At 50.5% G+C, this 21,872-nt stretch overlaps 1 protein-coding gene across 1 annotated transcript in view; it reads left to right on the plus strand.

Annotated features, from left to right (window-relative positions):
- Positions 1-1,142: 1,142 nt before the first annotated feature.
- Positions 1,143-21,872, plus strand: part of LOC119387662 (uncharacterized) — a 39,789-nt gene continuing 19,059 nt past the window's right edge. Inside the window, exon 1 of the mRNA XM_037655124.2 lies at positions 1,143-1,391. Coding sequence (XP_037511052.1) covers positions 1,367-1,391 — 25 coding nt within the window. The 5' untranslated portion in view covers positions 1,143-1,366. The remainder of the gene's footprint in view (positions 1,392-21,872) is intronic.

Below are 21,872 nucleotides of genomic sequence, written 5' to 3' on the forward strand. Positions count from 1 at the left end.
GAGCGTTTCGAAGCTCCGATGTACCTCTCCGCCTTCTGTCGCGCACTTCGCGCCGTCGCTGACCCGAATATAATGCGCGCGAACCTGGACAAGACCGCCTGCCGACCGGCTGATGCCGCCGAGCTGTTCCCGACCGCCGCCAATCTAGCCCCTCTCTCTCTCATCCCAGCACGGCGCGTCGTCGTAGAGATCACCGAGATCGCGCACACGCGCGCTCGCTGGGTCCATGCTATAGAAGAGGTATTGTAGGATGATGAGGCTCCACTGCATGAAGAATCGAAGAGGAGGATAAAGGGCAAGAGCTGCGCCACCGTGATCGGTGTGTGCCGCGCCCGAGTTCAAGGGCAGCGGCACAGGGAGGGGGACACACACACCCTTTCCCATCGAGGACCGCCGGAGTAACATCGGGGTCTCGCATCTATACGCCGGCCGCCGCCAGTTCCTGCTTGTGTGTTCGTCGTTGCCGCCGTCGCGAAGCTCCTTCAGCAGCATCCTCTTGAATGGGGAGGGGGGGGGGGGGCAAAGAGATAGGGCTGCTAAAAGAAGAGCCCCCCCCCCCCCACCCCCCTGGCAACCTCTCTCTCCGGCTGCTGTCCCTCCTCATCCCCGATAAATAAACCAGCGCAGACCCAGCGTAACGGGTTCCCGATGGAGAAGAGACCGTGGACCGCCAAAAGAGGAGAGCTGAGATGGGGGGTGTAAGGGGGGAGGGAGGGGGTGAATCGTCGACGAAAGGGTGTCGGCGGTGGTGGGCGTTGGACGGGCGGACGCTGGTTGCTGCAGCCGCCACACCATCCAGTCATCCAGATCGCGTCGGCCGGGACATCCCCCCTTGACTGACTGACTGGCCGCAGCGGGCGGCTGTTTCAGCGGCGGTGTTGTGGCTTTCGTCAGAGAGCCGCAGTCGCGTGCTTTCTCGGTGCCGGGTTTCTGCTTGCTTCTGCTGCTGCTGCTGCGGGGACCCCCCAGCGGAAACAAGCGCCTTCGCCTGCCTCTGCGGTCATTGACTGCTCGCCCGCCGCGGCTTTTTTGCTACTCGTGCCCACGCTCGTCGACGTAAGATTCTCCTCCTACCAGCAGCAGCGCCCTTCTCTCCTCCTTCGAACGTCTCCTCCGCCGGATTGTGTACCGCGCCTGCTGACGCTGACTGCCAGTGCACGCGCGTTCTCCGGTGCTGACGGAACGGAACGTCCTAGTCTGCGTGCCCGACCCTTTTGTACATACAGCCAGTGCTCCGTGCGCGCGTGTTCATTGTGTGCTCATCGCGGGATCTTGTCCACGTCTCTTCGGAGGAAGCAAGGAACGTTGTCGCGGCGACAGAGAGCTGTCCGACTGCTGCTGAGGAATCGGCTTTCGCCCGTTCAACATGCTATCCCGTCCGGGCGAGGCGGGTACGTAGAGGCCATCTGTGCCACGCACACGCGCCTGTGTGTATACGTGTGCGTACATTGAAAGTGAGCGAAGTGGGGGGGGGGGGTGCACATGTTTACGCACGAGAGCACGCGCGTGTGTCGAGCGCACGCGAAGAATGAATCGTGGATCTGGATGAGGCCCGCTTCGGAATCCTTGGGGCTCACAGACTACGGCGTCGCATGCAGCCCCCCTGTCACTCCGATACCGTTTACTTGGCGTCCGCCGCTTGTCCCGTCGTGTTAGCAATAAGTCTTGACATGCATCTGGATGCCTTCCGCCGAAGCCTTTCAGAAAGACGAATGCGGCGCCGAATTTCTTGCGAAGGCGTTCCGTCTCGCGTGCCAACATCCGGCGATTGTCGTCCCTTGCGGCTTTGCACTACTTTATTTGCTTTTTCTGTGGTTCGTCGAATATACACTGGTAGGATGCTATCCAGGGCACGTGCCTGTGATCTGGAGGCCTACATCGGAATCCTTGGGGATGGAAAAGCAAATAGAAGTGAACGACGGAGTGACCTTAACAAGAATTACATGCGTTTTCTTCTTATTGCTCTTAACTATAATTCGCAGCAATTCTGGGCTGTTTTATTAGCGTTATATGCCGAGTCACCGTCGTGGGTCATATATTGGCAATCTAGGCCATAACGTCCTGGTGGCTTCTTGTCAAAGTGACCTGGTGTTCATCCCTTAGCCTGCTCTGTTGTTTGTTTCATGAACTCCGAACTTGCGGATATCCTTTTGTACTAATGCATTCATGCAGCTTTAAAAGTGCGTTTTACGCGTGACGCATATTTTACGTAGCCCGATATTGGCGTGGTTTTTAACGGATAATCTTAACGTTATCCCGGCGACCTTGAAATTTTGCCAATATCGTCGTCAGTTCTATGCCTATCTCGATGCCTGATCACACCTCTCTTGCCCACCATGTGACAACGATTTGAGGTATATACAGGATCGACCACATACAAGGTGAACACCTCATTATTATTCAAGCTGGTAAAACTAGGACGTTTGTTTTACTTCACGATGAAAATGTCCGTTATACGACGTTTAATGACGGTACATGTCGATAAACACAACAATAGTTTTCCCAATTAGGCATGAGACATAAGTTTCTATGAGCTCTTAAATACTAATGAGGTGTTCACCTTAAATGCCGACGACCCGTACATTAAGCGTGACGTTACAAACGGATCGATCTATAGGTTGTTATGTGATCTTTTGTGCAGTACAGACCTTTTCACTGGAGAGAAGAAACACTTCCTTTGTGGACTGTGACATGGGAGTACAAAGGCTGACGTTGCAGCCCCGGCAGTGCAATTTTGGGAGGTCACACCTATTTAGCACAGCCCGAAGGGTATTATGGCGGCGCCCAGAGAACGTTCTGTGAACCACGATATGATTATGAGAGACGCCATAGTGGAGGGCTCCGGAAATTTCGACCACCTGGGCTTATTTAACGTGCAACTAAATCTAAGTACACGGGCCTCAAATATTTTCGCCTCCATCGAAAATGCAGCCGCCGCGGCTGGGATTCGATCCCGCTACCTTCGGGTCAGCAGTCGAGTGCCATAACCACTAGACCACCGTGGCGGGGCACAACGTAAAAGAAAAAAAAAAACACAGGTTAACTACCACATGTCTTCATCAGCAGTTCTCGGACGTTATGATGATTATCGTATACTGGCGCGATGATGAGATGTTCTCAACTTGCGCGGCGCACAGACATTGGGGTAATGTTTCAGCGTGGCTGTGCGTGTTACAAGTTGTCAGAGCGTGATCATCTCGTGATCCGTATGTAAGGATTCCGAAGTCCATACAATATATATATATATATATATATATATATATATATATATATATATATATATATATATATATATATATATATATATATATATATATATATATATATTGCCTACGGAATCCTTTTTTTTTTATCTGTGAGATCATATGTCTCTCCATTTCGTTGCAAATTTCTCGAGAGAGGAAAGGAAATGAGTTTAACCAGATTTGAGCCTTGGGTTTGCTACACTGCACTGGTGTAGTTTGTTACATCTGCGGCCTGAATAGAGCGGCGGCTGTTGTGGGCAGTCAGGGCGGCACAACGCGCTCGCCAGGTGTGTCGCACCAAGGCTTCCCATAGGGGCATGGAATGCTGCTAATGTGCGTATAGTTTCCGGTATTGCCATTGGTTTCACCTCAAGTGCGTGCACGTGACAGTCGTATACGCATCGAGGAGTCATGTGACTGCTGTTTTCAGTAATGGAATAATAAACTAACCAAACAATCACGGGAACATGCGCTTCCCTTTCCTTGTCCTCTCCCCCTCATTTATTCTTTTTTTGTTTTGTCTTTGTCAGCTGAAGGGTCTAGTATAGCTTCAACCCTGGCTAGTTTCAACGATGAAAGCTTCTTTCCTTACTGAGTCGCAGCGGCATTTGCTGCTGACAATATCCATTAGGAGAGATGAAAAAGAACACGCGGTCCTTGACGCATTCCCCTAAAGCGACTGCAAGGCGAAAGAATCTTTTCTTTTTTTTTTCTCTCAGTGGAAATGTGTTGATCCCTCCCCTCTAGACTTTCTGCATCTCATGTGGTGTTGCACGTATTCCGGCATCGGCTCACCCTTGGTCGAGCGACCATTTCATATGATGACGTCATCGCGACGTCATCATATGTGACGTCATGGTGACGCCATGATTACGTCCCAAATTAATGACGCGGTCACATATGGCGTCATCTGTGATACATTTTGGAAAGTTCGTGCTGACACCGCTGACGGTCACTTTTCGGGTTTCATGTGGCATCTAAGGCTTTCGCCTTAGGAAAACGTGCGCTTGTTCTAGGATGCACTCGAGCAACGGGCAACCAGAACGGTATCGCGAATTGGGGACATGACGTTCCTAAAAGAGGGGAGCGCGTGCATTGTTTCAGTGCCGCGCACGGCGTCTCTTTTCTCCTCTGCGACCCGAGGGTTCTGTTCTCTTCGAATGCGAGCTTTGGGCGAGCAAGCAAGCAACGGCGCGCGTCCATCCCCCACGGCTCAGGCTGCGCAGCGTCTGTCGCCGCCAACGGATGATGGAACGGCACTGCGCCTATATATGTACAAACACACACTGGCGGCCTCCCCGCTATATGAAAGGCACGCGTGAAGCACTGGGCGTGTGCATCGAGATCTCTCCACCGCTGTGTGTGCACGCGCGCGTATTATTTGCATGGAAGGCGTGTGCGCGCGTACGTCTTCGCCGGACGTCGTCTGTGCTGCATGCTGCGGCGGTACACGCCCTCTTGCGCATGCACGCGTCTTCGCGTTCGTCTCGGCGACTCCGTCGCGCTTCCTGTTCGGTCGATACACACATTGTGCCGCCTCTCTCTCTCCCCCCTTCACGTATTCCTGCCCCGGTTTTAACAAGCCTTGTGTTTGTATCTTTCTCTTTCGCTCTGTCTTCTTTTGTGTCGCTAGCAGGCGGAACGTGGTCACGAAACGGTCTTGTGAGGCTCACATGAGCGCACGCGCATTTGGGTGTCCACGTATAGATGGCGTCCTTTCTTTTTCTTCCTTTGAAACTTTCGAGGGTTCAGCCCCGCCCTTTGTTCTTCTCTGTGTCTCTTAGCTGCTTTTCGCTTTTCTGGTTTGTTTCATTTCTTCTGTTTTTTTTATCCGTTTTATCAGCTCTCGTACTGCGCTCTCTCTCTTGGTCCTCGACCTATTGATTGCTTGCAAGCGACGTCATGGACGCATGCAGGTTCTTAACGTACCGGTACTCCGACATGGTGGCATTGATGACGTCAAGGCAGCATAATCACGTGGCGATTAAGCTGCTTCAGTGTGATAGCGACGCCGCCGCTGGAACTCTTCTGTCCTTTGTGCATGAATAACAAAAGAACCTGCATGCGATGCACTGGTACCATTAACCCGACATCACAAACTTCGCGTCCTACCATGTCGGTAGTCCAACATGGCGGTTTCAGTCTGAGCTTTCTATTCGACCTCCCCACGGGGCTCGCTGCTCTTCGCCGCCGATCTCTTGGATTTCACCTCGGCTTTTTGCATTGCTCACATTTTCGTCTCACACCGTGGGCTCCAAAAGTATACAGCCACAGCCACACTTCCCCAATCACCAGGGGCGTCGTGCGGTATTCAACTGAGCACACGTCATCCAACCGCGAGCTTTGTCTTCTTCTTCCTTTGCCCCTCCTCGCTTTGCCTTGTTCGGCGGTCGAGCTACCGTTCTTTGAGACCTAAATTTCCCTGTTTGTTCCTTGATTCCTTTCTTTCCCACGTGCGCCGGCCGTCGCCCGGTCGCAAGCAATTACCGCCGAGACCAGTCGGCCGCCTCGGCGTGTGTCATTTCCAATTCCTCGTCGCCATATATAATGCTGTGCCGCCGGGGCTCCGACCGACAGCAGACCCCATGCTGGCATCAAAATACGGTCGGCGTGGGCGGGGGAACGCTTTCTCTCTGCATCACGTGTATCCACCGCCCGTACCATCGCAGGTTGAGCTGAAAGAGCGGGGGCTTTTGGGTCGCCGTGGAGGCGAGGTGAACGCGAGTACAATGGCGTTGAAGCGATGAACGCCTGCTGAGCGTGTGAGGAAGCGAGAGCTACTACAGGGAACGCGGTTCCCGCGACGCATCATGCGGCGGCTCCTTGATTCCCCCTCTGGTCAAATGAGCGCCGCCCCTCACGCGTGTGTGAGGCCAGATCTTTTATCCGCGCGTAACCTCTGCCCTCTTTCTTCTTCGCCGTCCCTGTTATTCTCTTCGCCATGCTTCCTATATGCGTAGCTGCTCTAATGCGGCTCTATATAGGTCCATCGTGAAGCGACAGGTCATTTATTAGGGCGTTCTCCTCAGTTTTCTCTCGCGTGGCCTACCGGCGGCCTTGGTAATTGCTTTGTCTCGCACTCATCACAGCTCATTATCACCGTAATCAGTGATAACCAACCGAAAAAGCAAACCATTAACTACGCTTGTCATCGCGGGGAGAGAGAGAGAGAAAGGTTTAATGTGGCAGATAAGCTGAGAGGTCGGCCTGAATCAATCTTCTGGCCTGCTACTCAGCGTTAGGAAAGGGGAGGGGAGAGAGAAGGTGTTGACAAGGAGGAAGGTGGCGATGAACCTTGAATGTCCAGAAACTATTAACAGTCTCTTGTCGAGCACTGTCTCGCGCAAAAAACTTGTTCAGCGCTTTCAGAATATCGCGCTGATGACGAGGTGGTGGTCCCAACAGAACTATTGCTGAAACTTGTTGTTTCGTAGATTTTAACAAGACGGTGGCTATCGCATTTCTTTGCGTGATATATCGTGGGCAGACGCACAAGAGGTGTTCTGTTGTCTCAGGAGTGCCACATACCTTGCAATTTGGACTGTCCGCACAGCCGGGGCCAGACAGCATCCCGTATGCTTGTCACCGCAGTTTTGTCCTCACTACATGCAGAACAAGAAACTACGTGGTGTTCGTGTTCCTTTGCCCTTTCCTCTTGAGCGTCCTAACTCGCTACATTGTTTCATTTCAAAAAGTGTGTATATATATAGTCTGCACGTGGAAGTGGTGGTGGTAAAGATTTTATTCAAGAAATTCACAAGAGTCTGTTCGGGTGTCAAGGCGTGGTGTCTGGCACATATGGAAAGCGTCCCACGTACATAGTCGACGTAGCTTCGCACTATGCAAGTAATACGCAGCCGATCGGTATGCAACTGCGTGGCTTACGCCGTCTTGCTGCACAGAATGAAAAAAAAAAAAATTACTGTGTTCCTCATCATCCAAACGCTAGGAAGGCGTCGCAGCACGCTATGGCGATAGCACCGGCCCCCACGCATAGTGCGCAGCGCACGCAGTTACAAGAATCGTACAACGCCAAATAACCTCTGGTCCACCGTATCTGGGTCACCGTCTGATCTCTTTCTCTAGATTAAAGAAGAAAAAAAAAGGAATGGGAGGGAGGAGAGGGTGCGTGCAACGCCGGACATATGGCGTTGTCATCCTGTTTGCTTGTTCGCTTCCTTCTATCTGTTGTATAATTGTGCTGAAAGTCCGGGAATGTACCGTCATTGTCGTACATTACCATGCGCCCGTTTTGCCTACAACGGACACTATACCACAACAGCATATAGTCAGTTTACACTGTAAGTTTGGTCAATGTAGACAGGAAAATTTATATATTTCATTCATTCAATGGTGAAAAGGTAAAAAACAAAAGAAAACTCGATTAGAAAAGGGGAACACCAGTCGGCTTTATTTTTCTTTTGTTGTTGTTTCTTTTAATTTCGAAGTCGCGAATTTCGCAACATTTTTTTCGTGTATTGGCGGCTATTTTGACAAGGGGAGAAAATTGTCTATTTCATTGAAACGGTCGCAGCATGAGTTTTGTTTACTGTGATCCTATTTCTGAAGGAAACGGGTCCGATTCACCGCCTGTGTCGTCTAGCACAGAACTTGTACTGCGTCAGCGGCAACAACAGTGGCCTTTCGTTTCCTCCTCCATCCCTCTTCCCCAGTGCAGGGTAGCCAACCGGGCTTAACCTCCCTGCCTCTCTCTTAATCTTCTTCTGCCTATGTCTAATCATCGCAAGCCAACAGGCAACTGTCCCTCTTTCGCATAGTACGCCAGTAGGGTAGCCAAACCAGGCGAGCGTTGCGAGCGGCTTCCATATATGTAGCGCCTTCCAGACAGCGGCACCCATCTAATATGGGTCTCCAGACGGCTGTGTGTGTATACCGTGCACGCGCTCAGTGAACGGCGATCCTCTTGCGTCTCACACTTTGTTTCTTTTCTTTTCTTGTCTACCTCTCTCGAGCTTTCTCGTTTTCCTGCTCCGCCGCCAACTCGTTCCCGCCCTCCTTGTTCATCTCATTTCGTTTCGCGCATCACCCGTCAGTGAACCACCGCAGGGGGGTGGGCGGGCGCGAGACGTTGTCTGGTTCCAATAACGGTTCTTCTTATTTTCTCTTCCATTACTCCCCGAAAAAACTGGGTGACCCCGAAAGAAATAAAAACAACAAAAGAAGAAACAGTACTGCAACAGCGGGTCCTTATACGATACGACGAGACGCGCGGGTGCCACCATGCACCACCGTCGCCTATGTTTTGTCGTGTGTGACGTGCCCCGCATCGGCCCTCCTCTCCTTCCATAAGCGAGGATGGCTATCACACGCGTTGAGAGACGTGGACTCCTTGACCCTAGAACGATATATATAAGAAAAGGAATAAAATTGGGAAGGGTGAAAGGAGAAGGACGGTTTTAGATTGAAGGATATTGCGAGACGCCCCCCCTGCGGAGTTTCTGCTGCTGCCGCGTTTGAGTGTACACTGTACCACCCTTTCCTATTCACCCCGTTCGCTTTGAGGAAGGATGTAACCGGTCGCTCCAGCAGTCCTTTCTTTATTGCATGGGCGGACGTCGCCTGGGCCGTGCCGAGACCTGCGTGTATATATAAAGGTGCGCTCGGCGATATACGCACTGATAGGCGCGAGCGCACACAACCGAAAAAAAAAAAAATGACGCTCTCTGGCCGTGGTTTAAACAAGAAAGAATACGACGACGACGAAAAGAAGAAAGGAAGAAGCGGTGACTCACGTCTGCCCCCCTCACGCATTCGTCCAAATATCGCCTCCTCCTCCTCAATTTGTGTCCTGCTGTATACAGGCATGCGGGCACATATATAGGAGATGGCCTACAGTGCAGATCGCGTTTGTGCAAAGCAGGACCCTGTTCAGTCCGAAGACCCGGAGCTCTCCAGATCCCCTCCCCCCTCCTCCCCCCACGTTGCTTGTGAGCGCGGTGTAGCATTCCATGTGGAGGGGGGGGGGGGGTTAGAAGGGGGGAGTACACTGGTCAGACCTGTTCGGGTCCCGGGAACCACCCCATTCGGTCTCCTGCTCCACCACCCGAGTAGCGATAACCGCACTGGCCCCGTATAGTCGGGTTATGGCGTATACTACATGCCACAGTATAGCTTGCATGGTCGAGACGTTCTGCAGTGCCGAAAAGGAGCTTCGCATATTTATTTGCCTTCGTTGTCCTCGTCCCCTTGATATGACGGGGAAGTGCCGATCACCTCGCGACGTTGACTATTGTGCACGTATTAGTGCGCAGGTCGGTCGTGTGTGTGTGCGTGCTATAATATGAAAGTTTACGGAATAGTTCGGACACCACTCGAGTTTGCTAGTTTTCTTCCATATGTTGGCACTGTAATCTTACTAAAGAGGATGGGAAGGAGATTACAGGTGTGGCTGTGAATACGGCACGTAATACGCGGCGGGTGTCTACTATAGCGGCTACTTAGCCTTCACTAAAGCAAGCACAGGTACTAGCCGCCACATGACACTGTTACCTTGAAGGAAAGGCGATTAATTGTAGCTACCACACCAGTTCGCCGTGAAATGACATATTTTGAGAGCTGCAATTCGCTGGCATAGTTGTCAGTAGTAAATATGAACGACAATTCGTTGTGTAACAACCGTATACAGACTCAGGTTAGGAAATTTTAAGGTTCCAAGGCCAATTCTGATTTTTTTTTTCTTTTTGTCATCCACTTCCTCGCGGAAAACTTAGGGGATATGACGCATTCACGTTTAGTGACAAGCTGTTGCACCGTCACGGAGATACCTTTCTCCCTGTCGGACATTCCTTCTAGTCGGAATGCGTGAGCCTCTGCCCTGCCGGGGCAAATAGCCCAAGTGAACGATTTGATGCGCGAACGCCGGACTAACGTATATAGCGTAACAAACGAGCGCTAAGAAACGGGGACATAAAGAAGAAGGCACACAGAACACAGGCTCGTTTGTTTCCCGTTTCGTAGCGCTCGTTTGTTTCGCATCACCAACCTCCGCAAACAGCCGTCCTTGAGACTTCTTCGCTATCTCAAACCCGTCACTTGAACGAAAACACAGCCCGTGAACGACGACATATACACACTAACAGGATAAGCGAGCGTTTCTTCACGTGGTATATATACAGGACCTCTCGCTTGCCTTTGCACCAACCGCAGGATATATACAATGTAAAGGTGTCATTGGCGCGCACTCTCTGGGAACCGAGTACTCAGAAGGACGCAAAGGATACCTTCGTGTCTTCCTGTGCCCTTCATAGATGTCGCATTTATACGTACGAATACAGTGAGCTGTAACACGACGGACACGCTGCATAGCCGGAGTCTGCGCACAAAGGGACAAAAGGAAACACCGAAGGTGAAGATGACGCGAGGTGTAAGGCTGAAAGACATCCGGCCCCTTCAACCACGGCTCTCTCGTTGATCCCGTGCCCTTGGTTCCTCCAAGCTCGTTGTCTTCAGCGCGTCGCACTTCGCAACGCGCTCTCCCCCTTGTTATCGCGAAGTGCTCGCTCGCTGGCCTTCTTTTATAGCGAGCCAGCAAACAATAATTAATCAACCTGCTGACGTGATTAATTGTACTCGACGCTCGCCCCGCTGAGAATATAGAATGAAAGCTTTATACATGACTCCTCGTATACGCTAATTAAGCGTTTCTTCGCCGAGAAAACGTGAGGCCTTTCTTCATGTGAAGACGTTGAGTACTGGTTTGTGCGGTTGAATGCATACCCTTTTATCATACTTACATGCTTCTGTTAGGCTGAAGTTTTCATGCTTTTTTTTTCTTAACAACGCTTCTTTTACGTTGATGCAACCCGTTGTACTGATCAAATGCTTTCCTGGAGGTCCCTAATGCATTCATAGTATGCAAATATTTAAAAAAGAAAGTGTGAGATGTCTTTTATAAAAAATATGTACACGTATCTAAGGCTGTACTCCCTCCAAGGACTACTCATTTTTACGACCGTATAGCACCCTATAGGCGGCCGGTCCCCCTTCGTGGGGGCAATCTCGTAGGGGCACTATCGTAGGGGCAATCCCGTAGACAATCTCGTAGGGGCAAGTTTCCGCAGAGCTGTGTACCGCCGTGTTCACTGCGTACGCAGCCGCTTGGAGATGGTCATCCCAGTCAGCTTCCCCTCGTTTGTGATTCTTACAATATATATATATATATATATATATATATATATAATATATATATATATATATATATATATATATATATATATATATGTGTGTGTGTGTGTGTGTGTGTGTGTGTGTGTGTGTGTGTGTGTGTGTGTAATCCCTGTGTGCAGCTGGCCTCGCCGACGGGTGATAACGGGGATCAAACTTACGTTCGATTGCTCTGAAAGTGGGTGCGAGGATAGAATAACATGGTCTATAATTACCTGCATGCATTTGTCCTTTATTTTGCCTTTATTTGATGAAAAAAACGTCTGCGAAGCTTTTTCAAGTTTCCCTCTGGTCTGCTCGTCCTTCTTCACGTCATCCTCTCCGCGCATGACTTTTTTTTTCTTTCTTTTTTTTGCGTCGGGTATAATAATTGTGCACTCGAAAATTCTTCGCGCACCTGAGTTCGCGTGGTTATGTAAGCTCCTCTCTTCTGCAGTTTTAGATAGTTGGCAATGGCTTCCCTTTTAACGCGATAGCGTTAAAGAGCTCGTATCGCAGAAATTCCGCCGTCGGCGTCGGCACCGTTGGTTGTGAGCGAAAAATCATCATCTTGTCCGTGACCGAAAAATCGAAAAAGCTGCAAATAAAATAAATAATAAAAATGTTGGGTCCGAGTGAGAATCGAACCCAGGCCGTCTGCGTGGCAAGCAGGTGTTCTACCACACAGCCACGCCTCTGCTTGGAGCTGCACTGAAAGTAACTTTGATGCTTCCCAAAAATACGCGTCCTGTATACAGGTGTCACAGTACGAGATGTAATATCGCAGTAATATTGCGTGGTACAAGCGTACGTTGCCATCGGGCGTCTCACCATGTCAATATCCTAACGACTTGGTGGTTTAAAGGCAGCCACCCATTACAAAAAGGCACATACATTACTGCGCGTATTCTCTTCAGACCACGTAGTGGGTGCATCTCTACTTCGAAAAAGTTTCTGGTTTAAAGCATGCTACCCATTACATAAGGCACACACCTTAGTGCGCGCATTCTGTTAAACACTCGTAGTGTTCGAAGTGCGCACTAGGGGCAGGATATCGCTATCGCGTTCAACTCTTAAAAGCGAAGCTTAAGCGGCCCCCAATTTTTATGCCTTTTTGCATATAGTATTAAATGAAGGCATTAAGTCAAAGCTTCGCGTCTTACGTATACAGATACCAGCAAATGCGTCGAATTCGCTGCATTTTTCGTTTATAATAGAACATAGCACGTAGTCGGCGGATTGTCTTGTGCTATTAGTCTTCGCGCTGAGTGTTATTGTTACGAGAATCTTACGAAGGAGCTGTGTAACGATATGGTCCATATATCGCAGCTATAGATCCTACACTACACTGAGTGCATAATGATCTGGAAACTTCACTTCTGCCAATAAATGAACCGAACACATCCACAGCAAGATTCGTCGTGCTGTATATACGCACCAGCGTACCAGGAACTTAGGCATTGAATGTCCCATTCCTCGCGTAGACGTCCGGGTCTGTAACCGCGTTCTCGTCTCCTGTGTTACGCATAGAGCATCGATCGTTTGTTCATTTGGTATTTTCGTAAAATCTCGTTCCGTGGCAGAGACGAAGTGGTGCCGCCTCTTGTGGCCCATGCCGATGCGTCGGTGCAGTACAGGTAACAAGAAAAAAAAAAAAAAAACAGGCGCGGGGGGCGGGGGAGGAATTGCTGTTTCCTTCTGCAGCTCCGTTTCCAGAGACACTGCGCTCATTCTGTAGCTGATAATTGCGTGCACTGCAGTGTCATACTGTAGTCGATGCTTTAGGGACAGCCTCATCATACATTTGCAATTTAATTACCGCGCAAGAATACCACTGGCGTCTTGCGGTTCGATAGCAGCGAAGATGGCTGCGACCGGAAGCTGTCGCGCTAAACAAGGATAAGCTCCATAGGTACTGCAACGCTTGCTGACCGAACGAGTCTTCTTACGTGTTATCTCCAGTTTGCGGACTCGCTGCACGGAAGTAATGATAGCGAGCGGGAGACGCATTACATGCGGACTAGGGGCATAGGTGGAACTTGATAGCCGCGCAGTTGCTGGCCGATGGGATGTACTCTCTCGCCCGACTCGGTATTCCTTTGTGTGCCGACGGCGAAAGCTGCGCGGCCATATAGAGATCGGAATGAGATGGAAAGAAGAGGGAGGGGCCGCCGCAGTATCACGCGCTGTGCAGGCGCTTCCCTTTTGTTCTTGAAGATGATATAGAGCGATTGAACCGCTGGGACACGTACGGTGGGAGAGCTGCAGTAGCGCGATCGTATACGGAGACGTGGGAGACTGCCGACACAGGCAACCCGATGGGAAGGAACCGTCCGATGAACCTTGCAGTGAAGAGTGCCGTATACGCAATGGCACGGCACTGTATTCCGGTGGGTATTCCTCCATGCCGGAGAGCGAAGCCCTTGTCTGTTCGGTTGGTCCTAATGAATTTCTTCGGTGATACAGTTGGTTTTCCGTTCCCTTAAAATTTTTTTTTTCTTTCTCGTTCTGGTCATTCTCAAAACAGGTGTTCTTGTTCTTCTGGCAAAACGAGAAGGAAATAGTACGAAATACACATGTGTTAAATGACTTGCTGGTGCTGCTCGTGCTCGAAGGTGTAGTGTGTTAAAAGTTTGTTAAATGGGGAGATATAAGAAGGAGTGGTGGGGGAGGGGTGCATCGCTGCCCAGTGCAAGCACCTCGTGACGACAGCGTTACGACTTTGTCAGCCGGCATGTCCTTTTCAATTTTATCCTTTAGACAAAGAACTACTTATTCAAGGGTCGCAACATATCATCGAGAAAAGGGACCTGATAACGAGCCTTCGCATATGATGTATTTCATGGCCGAGGCGTGCGATCTTACTAAAGGTACATAATCTCATATTGCTTAGGGTAGGGCTAGAGAGGGGATTTTACGGAAACGACGTAATCGCGATAACTCCTATCCAACTCCACTTGAAACACCCTTGATAAGTGTCCGGCACCAATACACCGCCATCCTTTACTAGCAATTTGTTTTCAATAGCGTTTAACTTGCCGAGCAGCTGACATGTATTCGCGTCGTGGCTTCGAAATTTCCGGCAGGGACCTGAAGTACCATTGTCCCGAGTACGATTAGAACAACCAGAGCCTCGCGATCCATCCATACGATCGTCACCCCTGCGTCTCGTTCCAGCCGGTGCTCTTCCTTTCTTCCTGCACTGCGAATCCAGGAGAGTAGCGGTACGCGCCGGGCTGGGGCTTTTGCTGTGCTGCTTGACTTGCCGGCGGAAGTGATATATATCGACACGGCAAGACACGACGCCGTGTGCGGCGCGAAAAACACGAACTTTTCTGTCGTCCATGTCGAAGGGATGCGGGAGGGGAATGGGTGAGCGAGACGGGACACGGGGGAAGTTTGGAAATCGCGAGGAAGTTGTCGGTTCGCTGCTTGTCAACGCGACAGCCGGTGCGCGTTCGCGCCGTTTCGAGAGCGGAAATGTGCGGTCCTCTCCCCCTCAAGTTGTCAGTGTACTCTCCGCGCACTTCGAGACGTATAAGCCGCTGTGGTGGGGAGAAGAGCGTGCGACGCTCGATGTGTACGGTTCCGCGCCTCAATCGACAGCGGCGATAAACGCCGACGACGGCACGGGTCTAGCATTAGCGCTGCGATGGAGCCATCTCGATTTCTGCCAGTGGCGGAAAGGCGCGTTTATGTGCGCAGAAGCAGGGGGGGTGGGGGGATGGTAGGGGGATGGGCCGCTGAGGAAGTGTCTGTCGGCGGCGCGATCTTCTTGTCTCTTCACGCAAGTTATCGCCGGCTGCCTGTGTTGTAGCTCTTTCGCGGATGCGAAGGGAAAACAAGTCCCAAAGACAGCTAGGAGTCAAGGGGGACTCGGGAAGCAACAGCTGCACTCGTCGAACACTGTGCATGGAGTGAGGAGAAAGCAAAGAAGGGTGGATTTCCTTTAGCTGTTGACTCACGTCAGCTGAAGAGACGGGAGAGCAGTGGGGCTCGCTACTTTTTGTCTGCGATTATGCGAAGAATATATATATATTAATAGTATATAGATATAGATATATATATATTATATAATATATATTATATATATATATATATATATATATATATATATATATTCTCTTCGCTCCCTATGATGTAGTTGCCGCCAGTCGATTACGTTATTTTCCTAGCTCGAGAGATTGCTACGCCTTTCTTCTTTCTTCTTTCTTTTTCTTTCTTTCTTTCTTTCTTTCTTTCTTTTCTTTCTTTCTTTCTTTCTTTCTTAGTGTGGTTCTCTTCAAACAGGCGGGAAATAAACTGGCTTCCATTTGTTTCGTTTTTTCTGTTACGTTTGGAAAAACGTGCCGTGGATCTGCTAGGCGTTCGCATTTGATGTTTCGCGCATGCCAGGGCGCGTCGCCAGCCTCGGAAACCACGTTGGGCCTACTCGTTGCGTCGTGCCTGACACGTCGCTTGTATAAGTGTCATCCACCTAGAACTTACGATATTGTATACGATATCGCAAACTTGCTCTTTCTGTGTACAAAAGGAGATATAGAAAGAAGGGAAGAAGGGGGGGGGGGTGTATATGTTGCGAAGCGTAACCCTGACGTCTTCAGTAGAGAGAGAGGGGGGGGGGGGGCAAAATGTCGAACGCACACCGTCACACCTATCTGCTTTGATTACAAAGATAGCTTCCGTTTTCTCCGTCGGATTCCAATGACTCGCATTCGTTTCGGTGCACCAGCCACAGGTAGCGGTGCGGCCAACGGGGTTGAACGATCGACCCTTCTTGTCCTCCTCGCCCTTCCAACCACGTGTTGCCTGTTTCAGTAGCCGGCACCGACCGGAGCCTACCTCGGAAGGCTTTGTCGAAGGGCCCCGCGCATGTGCCACCCTGCGTTGCGGCGTGAGTCACCACCTGTGTCTTTCTCGATCGGGGCGCGAGCCCCGCGAGTCACCCTCCACATATGAGTCACTCTCTGACTACGACGACCTTGCCCTCCCAACGTTGTCCGTTCGGCCTCGTCGAGATCGAAGCCGCCTCGATGGCTTTCGTTGTTCATACTTGCCCTCTCCGAAGCCCTCGCATACTTTTCTCGGGAGCAACCGTTGCTTCATTGTTCGAAGTGCCTCCTCCTTCCGATCGTCGTGCAACACGGCTCACTGCGTGCGAAAAGTGCCCTTCACGAGACGCTCAAAAGCAGCAACAAGGAGCGATGGAACGCGCCCGTTATTTGCGTATATATTCGCCCGCGTTACTAACTTGCATTCTTTTCTCCTGGCTCGTCAAGTGTCACACCCCCCTTGCTCGATGTGTCTCGCGTAACGACACAAGCTTCGGTCGACCTCGAAGCAGGAATGCATTACGCTCCTATTCTGAGTACATGTCTCTTTACAGGCTCGTTGTCATTGCTTACACGGCAGCGATTTCCTCGGTTGCTTTTCCCGTCAACGCGCAGAAGGGTATTACTCGAAACCTTGAACGCACGAGCGAAAACAGGTCGCACACAGCGCTTGGATGAAAGTGGCGTTAGGCCGCCGTTCGCGCTTGTTTCCGAGAAAATTGCTGCGCCAACTCAACGCCTTTTTTTTATTTTTTGGCAAGGGCGGGACAGTTGCAAAACGCATTCCGGGGAGCAAAAAAAAAATAAAAATAAAGAAAAATGTGAGCAATGTTTTGTTGCGGTGCGTTTGAAAAATAACAAATGGCTATGCGGTTTAGAAAGAAGGGTTCGATTATGGGTTATCCCCGAACACGCGTTCTCCGTGGAGTACTGATGTTAAAGATACAAACAAACAGGATTTTCTTTTCTTTTTTTTTACGTATGCCACACTGGCACTCCGGTGCTGCCATATAGCGTTTATAGTTTGACGCAACAGCAATAATGGAAACCCAAAAGTACTTACGGGGTACAGCCACCAATGATTTTATAACCTTATTAGCGGAGGCACCACACGCTTTACTCGAAATGTATGGGTTCGTCCCCCACATGCCACAAGTTGTCTTTTTGTCCATTTTCATCACCTTCCCCCCTTCTCTTTTCATTGTTTCTATATTTCAATTACACGCAACAGTTTATATGTCCTTCTTTATTAGCATCGGTATATGCTCTGCAAGTGTTCGATGTGAACAATTAACGTTTGCTGTTGCAGAGTTCACATGCTTGGCGTAAGGGAGGTCGTGTGACACGCACATCTCCCGGTTGGTGCCCCTATGAGAGCGGTAGCAACCTGGAATGTAAAGAGCACATAAAGAGCCAAATGTACTCCGCCCGCCTATAGAGTAGTCTCAGGGGGCACGTTTATCGCTGACCGCTGGACAAGTACAGCGCAAGCATGTAAGAGCCGAGAACTTGTAACCACAAAGCACGTGCGGTGTAATTCTGCACAGCACGTCATCTCATCGGAGAGGCACCAATTGAACTCGCTGAACAACTGGCATCCGCTTTTCCCACGTTTAACGAACGGACGCCCGTGAAGATGTAGGCCATTTGTGATAACTCAGCTTTATTATCCTTCCACTATGCAGTATGTGGCTTAATTGCTATCTGGCATGTACGTGGCATACAATAGAAACTCGAGGCCTATTGAAGTCTCTCTCTCGCCCTCTCTCTAGCTTATTTCAGTTGAAAAGAAAGGGTATATACACGCATGCATTTCGAGGCGGGTTACTAAAGCGTCGGTCAATCGCCCCTACACGTATGGTTTTCGTCCTCAATTGTTCGGCACAAAGCCCGATCGTAAATCCTGTAGCGCCATTGAACGGTAGACAAGATGCGAAGCTTCGCCGTAATTGTTTAATAAGCCGTATAGCGGGAATTCCCCGGTCATCCACCGTGCAGTCCGTAGCGGTTGCTTCAATATTTGTTACCGCATCGGCGTTACCCGTAGCAGTGCGTAAGTGACGTGAGGGGGCGGTACGGGCTCACTGAGCAACCCAACCTATAGTTTCCGCCGACTCGTCGTCGTGTTCGTTGTCCCCTGGAGAGGGTGAGATCAATACAGTGGTGCCCCCGGTCGGCTCGGGCCATTAGTATCTCGCTTTCATGCCAATGACTTCCTATTCTTTTCCTTTGTCTGTCCATCCATCTATTGGGAGGGACAGTGTCTGTGTGCGTGTGTATGCAGTTGCGCCCTCTAGCTCGGCGTGCCTCCTGTTCGCGGCGGGATCCCGTTGTTCAGGCGTCTCCTCGCCTCTTGCGCCGCCTAGCTTGCAGAGCAAACTACGCCGAGCACATCCTTCAATCCCGGTGGCGGCGGCGGGGAAGAGGGCGAGGGGGAGATACGAAGTGCTGGGAAATCGTGATGGATTGCAGCTCACTGCGGCTCGCCCTCGCTCCAACCCCCCGTCTCTTATTCTTCGGCGCTGTATATATGCGCGCTGCCTTTTGAGACCCTTTTGTGTGTTTCCCCGCCGTCGCTCGTTCTTCCAAAGCGCGCTTTAACTGTCACCGGCTGCTCATCCTTTCCGGCTCAATCGCTCAATTGTTTTTGAGTGCGACGTTTTATTTTTTTTTTCTCTTTCTTTTTTGGTTATCTTATGGCTCGTATTTCTGGTCTTATCATGGCTGTCTCCGCGCGGCGTAGCCCTTTACTCACGCGATTATGATGCTAGGAAAGGAGATTGGTTATTACGTCTTCAGTGATCTCCTCTATCGGGTCTGGCCCTTCTTTCTTTTCTTTCGCGAATATTTGTGTTTGCGCGTTGTTGACATCCTCTTCATCTCAATTCATTGGTGATCGGAGCTCCGAAGGGCGTGGCATTTTACCTTATTATTTTGCTTGCATACTAGAAGGGTTGACTGCTAGTATCCAATTTATGTTCTTCACGCCGCTTCATTCTCTGCAACACGTAAAAGCGCACAAACGCACGCACTTGCAGTGAAATAAATAAATAAGAAAAAATGAGAAAACCAGTCTTTTCACATTTTATTTTCTTTCGCTGAGGGTGCGTATATTTGCACCTTTTAACCTGTCTTGGAAAATGTGCCAACTCGCCTAGCCATTAAGTTCTGCAATAACACTTTCCTAGTGCTTACTTGCTCGACAGCTCAGGTGTCGGCACGCGTGCTCACTCTCCACCTGCGACTCTGTCTCGTCTGTACGACAACCGTGTAGTGTGGCGAAGAACGCTTCGCGTAAGGGTAGCGCATGTCCGCGTTGCAAACGCTTCGAAAGCGTTTTGACAAGCTCTGACACTTGCAACGCTTGCGTGTCGTATATTAATACTTATTAAGGGACGCACTCGTGTACAAGAACCGCGCTCCTTTTTTAGTTCTTTTTCTTCAATTTTCGGTGTGCTTTACTTTCTTATCATCCTAAGGTCTGCCTCCATATTCCTGTCCTTAACCGTATATTGCACCACAAGCATTCGACGCTGCGTTATGGTAGTTAACTTAGTGAAATTGCCGCCGATTACCCCTGACAAACGCACTGTGTCTCCCGTCGCAAAGTGTCCTCAGTCTAGCACTTCGGCACACAGCTTTTAGATTTGCCAGAAATTTAATTTTGGAGGAGAGGGGGGGGGGGGTGCGGTCCGACGACCTATTGAATGCTCGTGCGTGTGTCTGTATGCGTGCGCGTGTATATACGCATACAAAATGTAAAGATTTAGTGGGCTGGGGATGGGCTTGAAACCCCAAACCACCCCCCTCTCGTCTGCGACTGCGCAAGTGCGATGCGCGGTTCAGGAGCTACGCCACTGAATCTTACATGGCACTTGTCGCTATATTCTTACTTTCATCGCGGCTATGCGCGCAGTGCTTGTTGTTCCATCGGCACTCCGATTCGACTCTGATCTTCGTTGATACGACTCTCGTCTGGACAGCATCAACCAGCAGCAGCCGCTTTTATCGTTCGTGGGAGAGATCATAGAGGAAAGAAATAGAGAGAGAGAAGAAATATTCTCGAATGCCAACGAACGCTCAGGCATGCACGCGCAAGAAAGCGGTGCCTGTGTATAGGCAAAGCGGCATGGCATCGAGAGATGTGTATAAACATCCATTCCGGAGCAGCGAGCTCAAACGCCGCAGCGCCGCAAAGCCAATCCGGGCCAGTCCCGACGAAAGAGACGGTTCGTGAGGGAGGGGGGACGGTAAACAGGGCTCTTAAACCGATCGGGGCGCAAACGATGGCGCTCCCGGGCCGAAATCGGAGAGAGCTTAAGCCGGCTACGTCCCGCCAGTGGCGGCTCGCAATAAAGAAGAAGCGGATAGCGAAACTGCGGCAGCTCCCTATTGCCTCTGCATCCTCCGACCCCTCCTTTCCCGTGATAAACGTCGTCGTCTCGTAGCCCCGCCCGTGTTTGTGCGGTGCCTCGGCGTTCCCGACTTGAGCTGATGCTGCTGCGAGCGCACGTCGCTGACGTTGCTTCTTATTGTGCGGCTCGTCCTGCCCAGCTTGCCTCTTCGCCGCATGGAGAGATTGCTGGTCGGATGAGAGCCCTGTGACCAGGGAGCGGGGTGCGAAAAAACGCGGGGGCAGGGGAGCTCGCTAGGAGGAAGGGTTGAGTACATGGCGAGCGCAGCGCTGTGTGTGGACAATGGCGTGATGTACGGTATACGTATATGGGCGTGCACATACAAAGCGCTCGCTGCGCGTGGGGAAGAATGCGCTGAGGTGGGCGTAACGGTGTGGCCTCTGCGTATCTATATACCGGAACCACTTAGACGAGGCTGAACAAGCACAGTCTTTTGCCCTCCCACCAGCTAAACGAGATAGCTGAATAACTGAGCACGCAGTGCTATATCCCACTTGGCATAAGTGTCTCGCGTCATTTCTATAACGCTCACGAATGCAATTATCTGTACTGAGAGATAATATTCAGCGCATTCACTCAGTCCAACAACGAGTAAGTGACGTTCAACAGCTCTTACTTTTTTTCCTACGCATTGGTGAAATTTACTCGGGCATGTATTGAGCGCAAGCGTTATTTTACTGTAGGCGCTGCCAATTTTTGTAGTGAAACACATGGACTAACATTTACTGTGTGTTAACGAAAGCCTCGCGCTCAGTATGACGCTCCTGCGTGCACACGTGTACATAACTCACACTCGCAGAAAGATTGGGAGATTGGAATCAAGTAAAACCGGAAGCATACGCGCAGTAGTTGTTCCCGTAAAATTTGCATATTAAAGGCGGGCCAAGTTTGCACTGCCCATCGAAGCAGCCGTCGAGGAGCGTACGTGTTTGCGGTCACGGTCGCTTACAATCCCCTACTACTGCGCGTAGTTGCAGTGGCTAGGAATAAAATAAGCTGAAAGAGAGAGAAGCTGTAAAGAAAGAAAAAGGGGGAAGAAGGGTTGACGCTATGGCGTAAATCTCATGAAGGCGAAACGGAGCGTGAGGAAATACACTGAAAAGGAGCGCGTGAGAAGCCGCGATACTTGGATCGTCGGGAGGAGGGCGAAGAACCGCGGCGTATTAACACGGTTGGGCTCGATGCAGAGGCGCAGCGATGCAATGCAGCACAGCACA

This window comes from Rhipicephalus sanguineus, chromosome 3 (genome assembly GCF_013339695.2).
Source record: "Rhipicephalus sanguineus isolate Rsan-2018 chromosome 3, BIME_Rsan_1.4, whole genome shotgun sequence".
NCBI classification, from domain to species: Eukaryota; Metazoa; Arthropoda; class Arachnida; order Ixodida; family Ixodidae; genus Rhipicephalus; species Rhipicephalus sanguineus.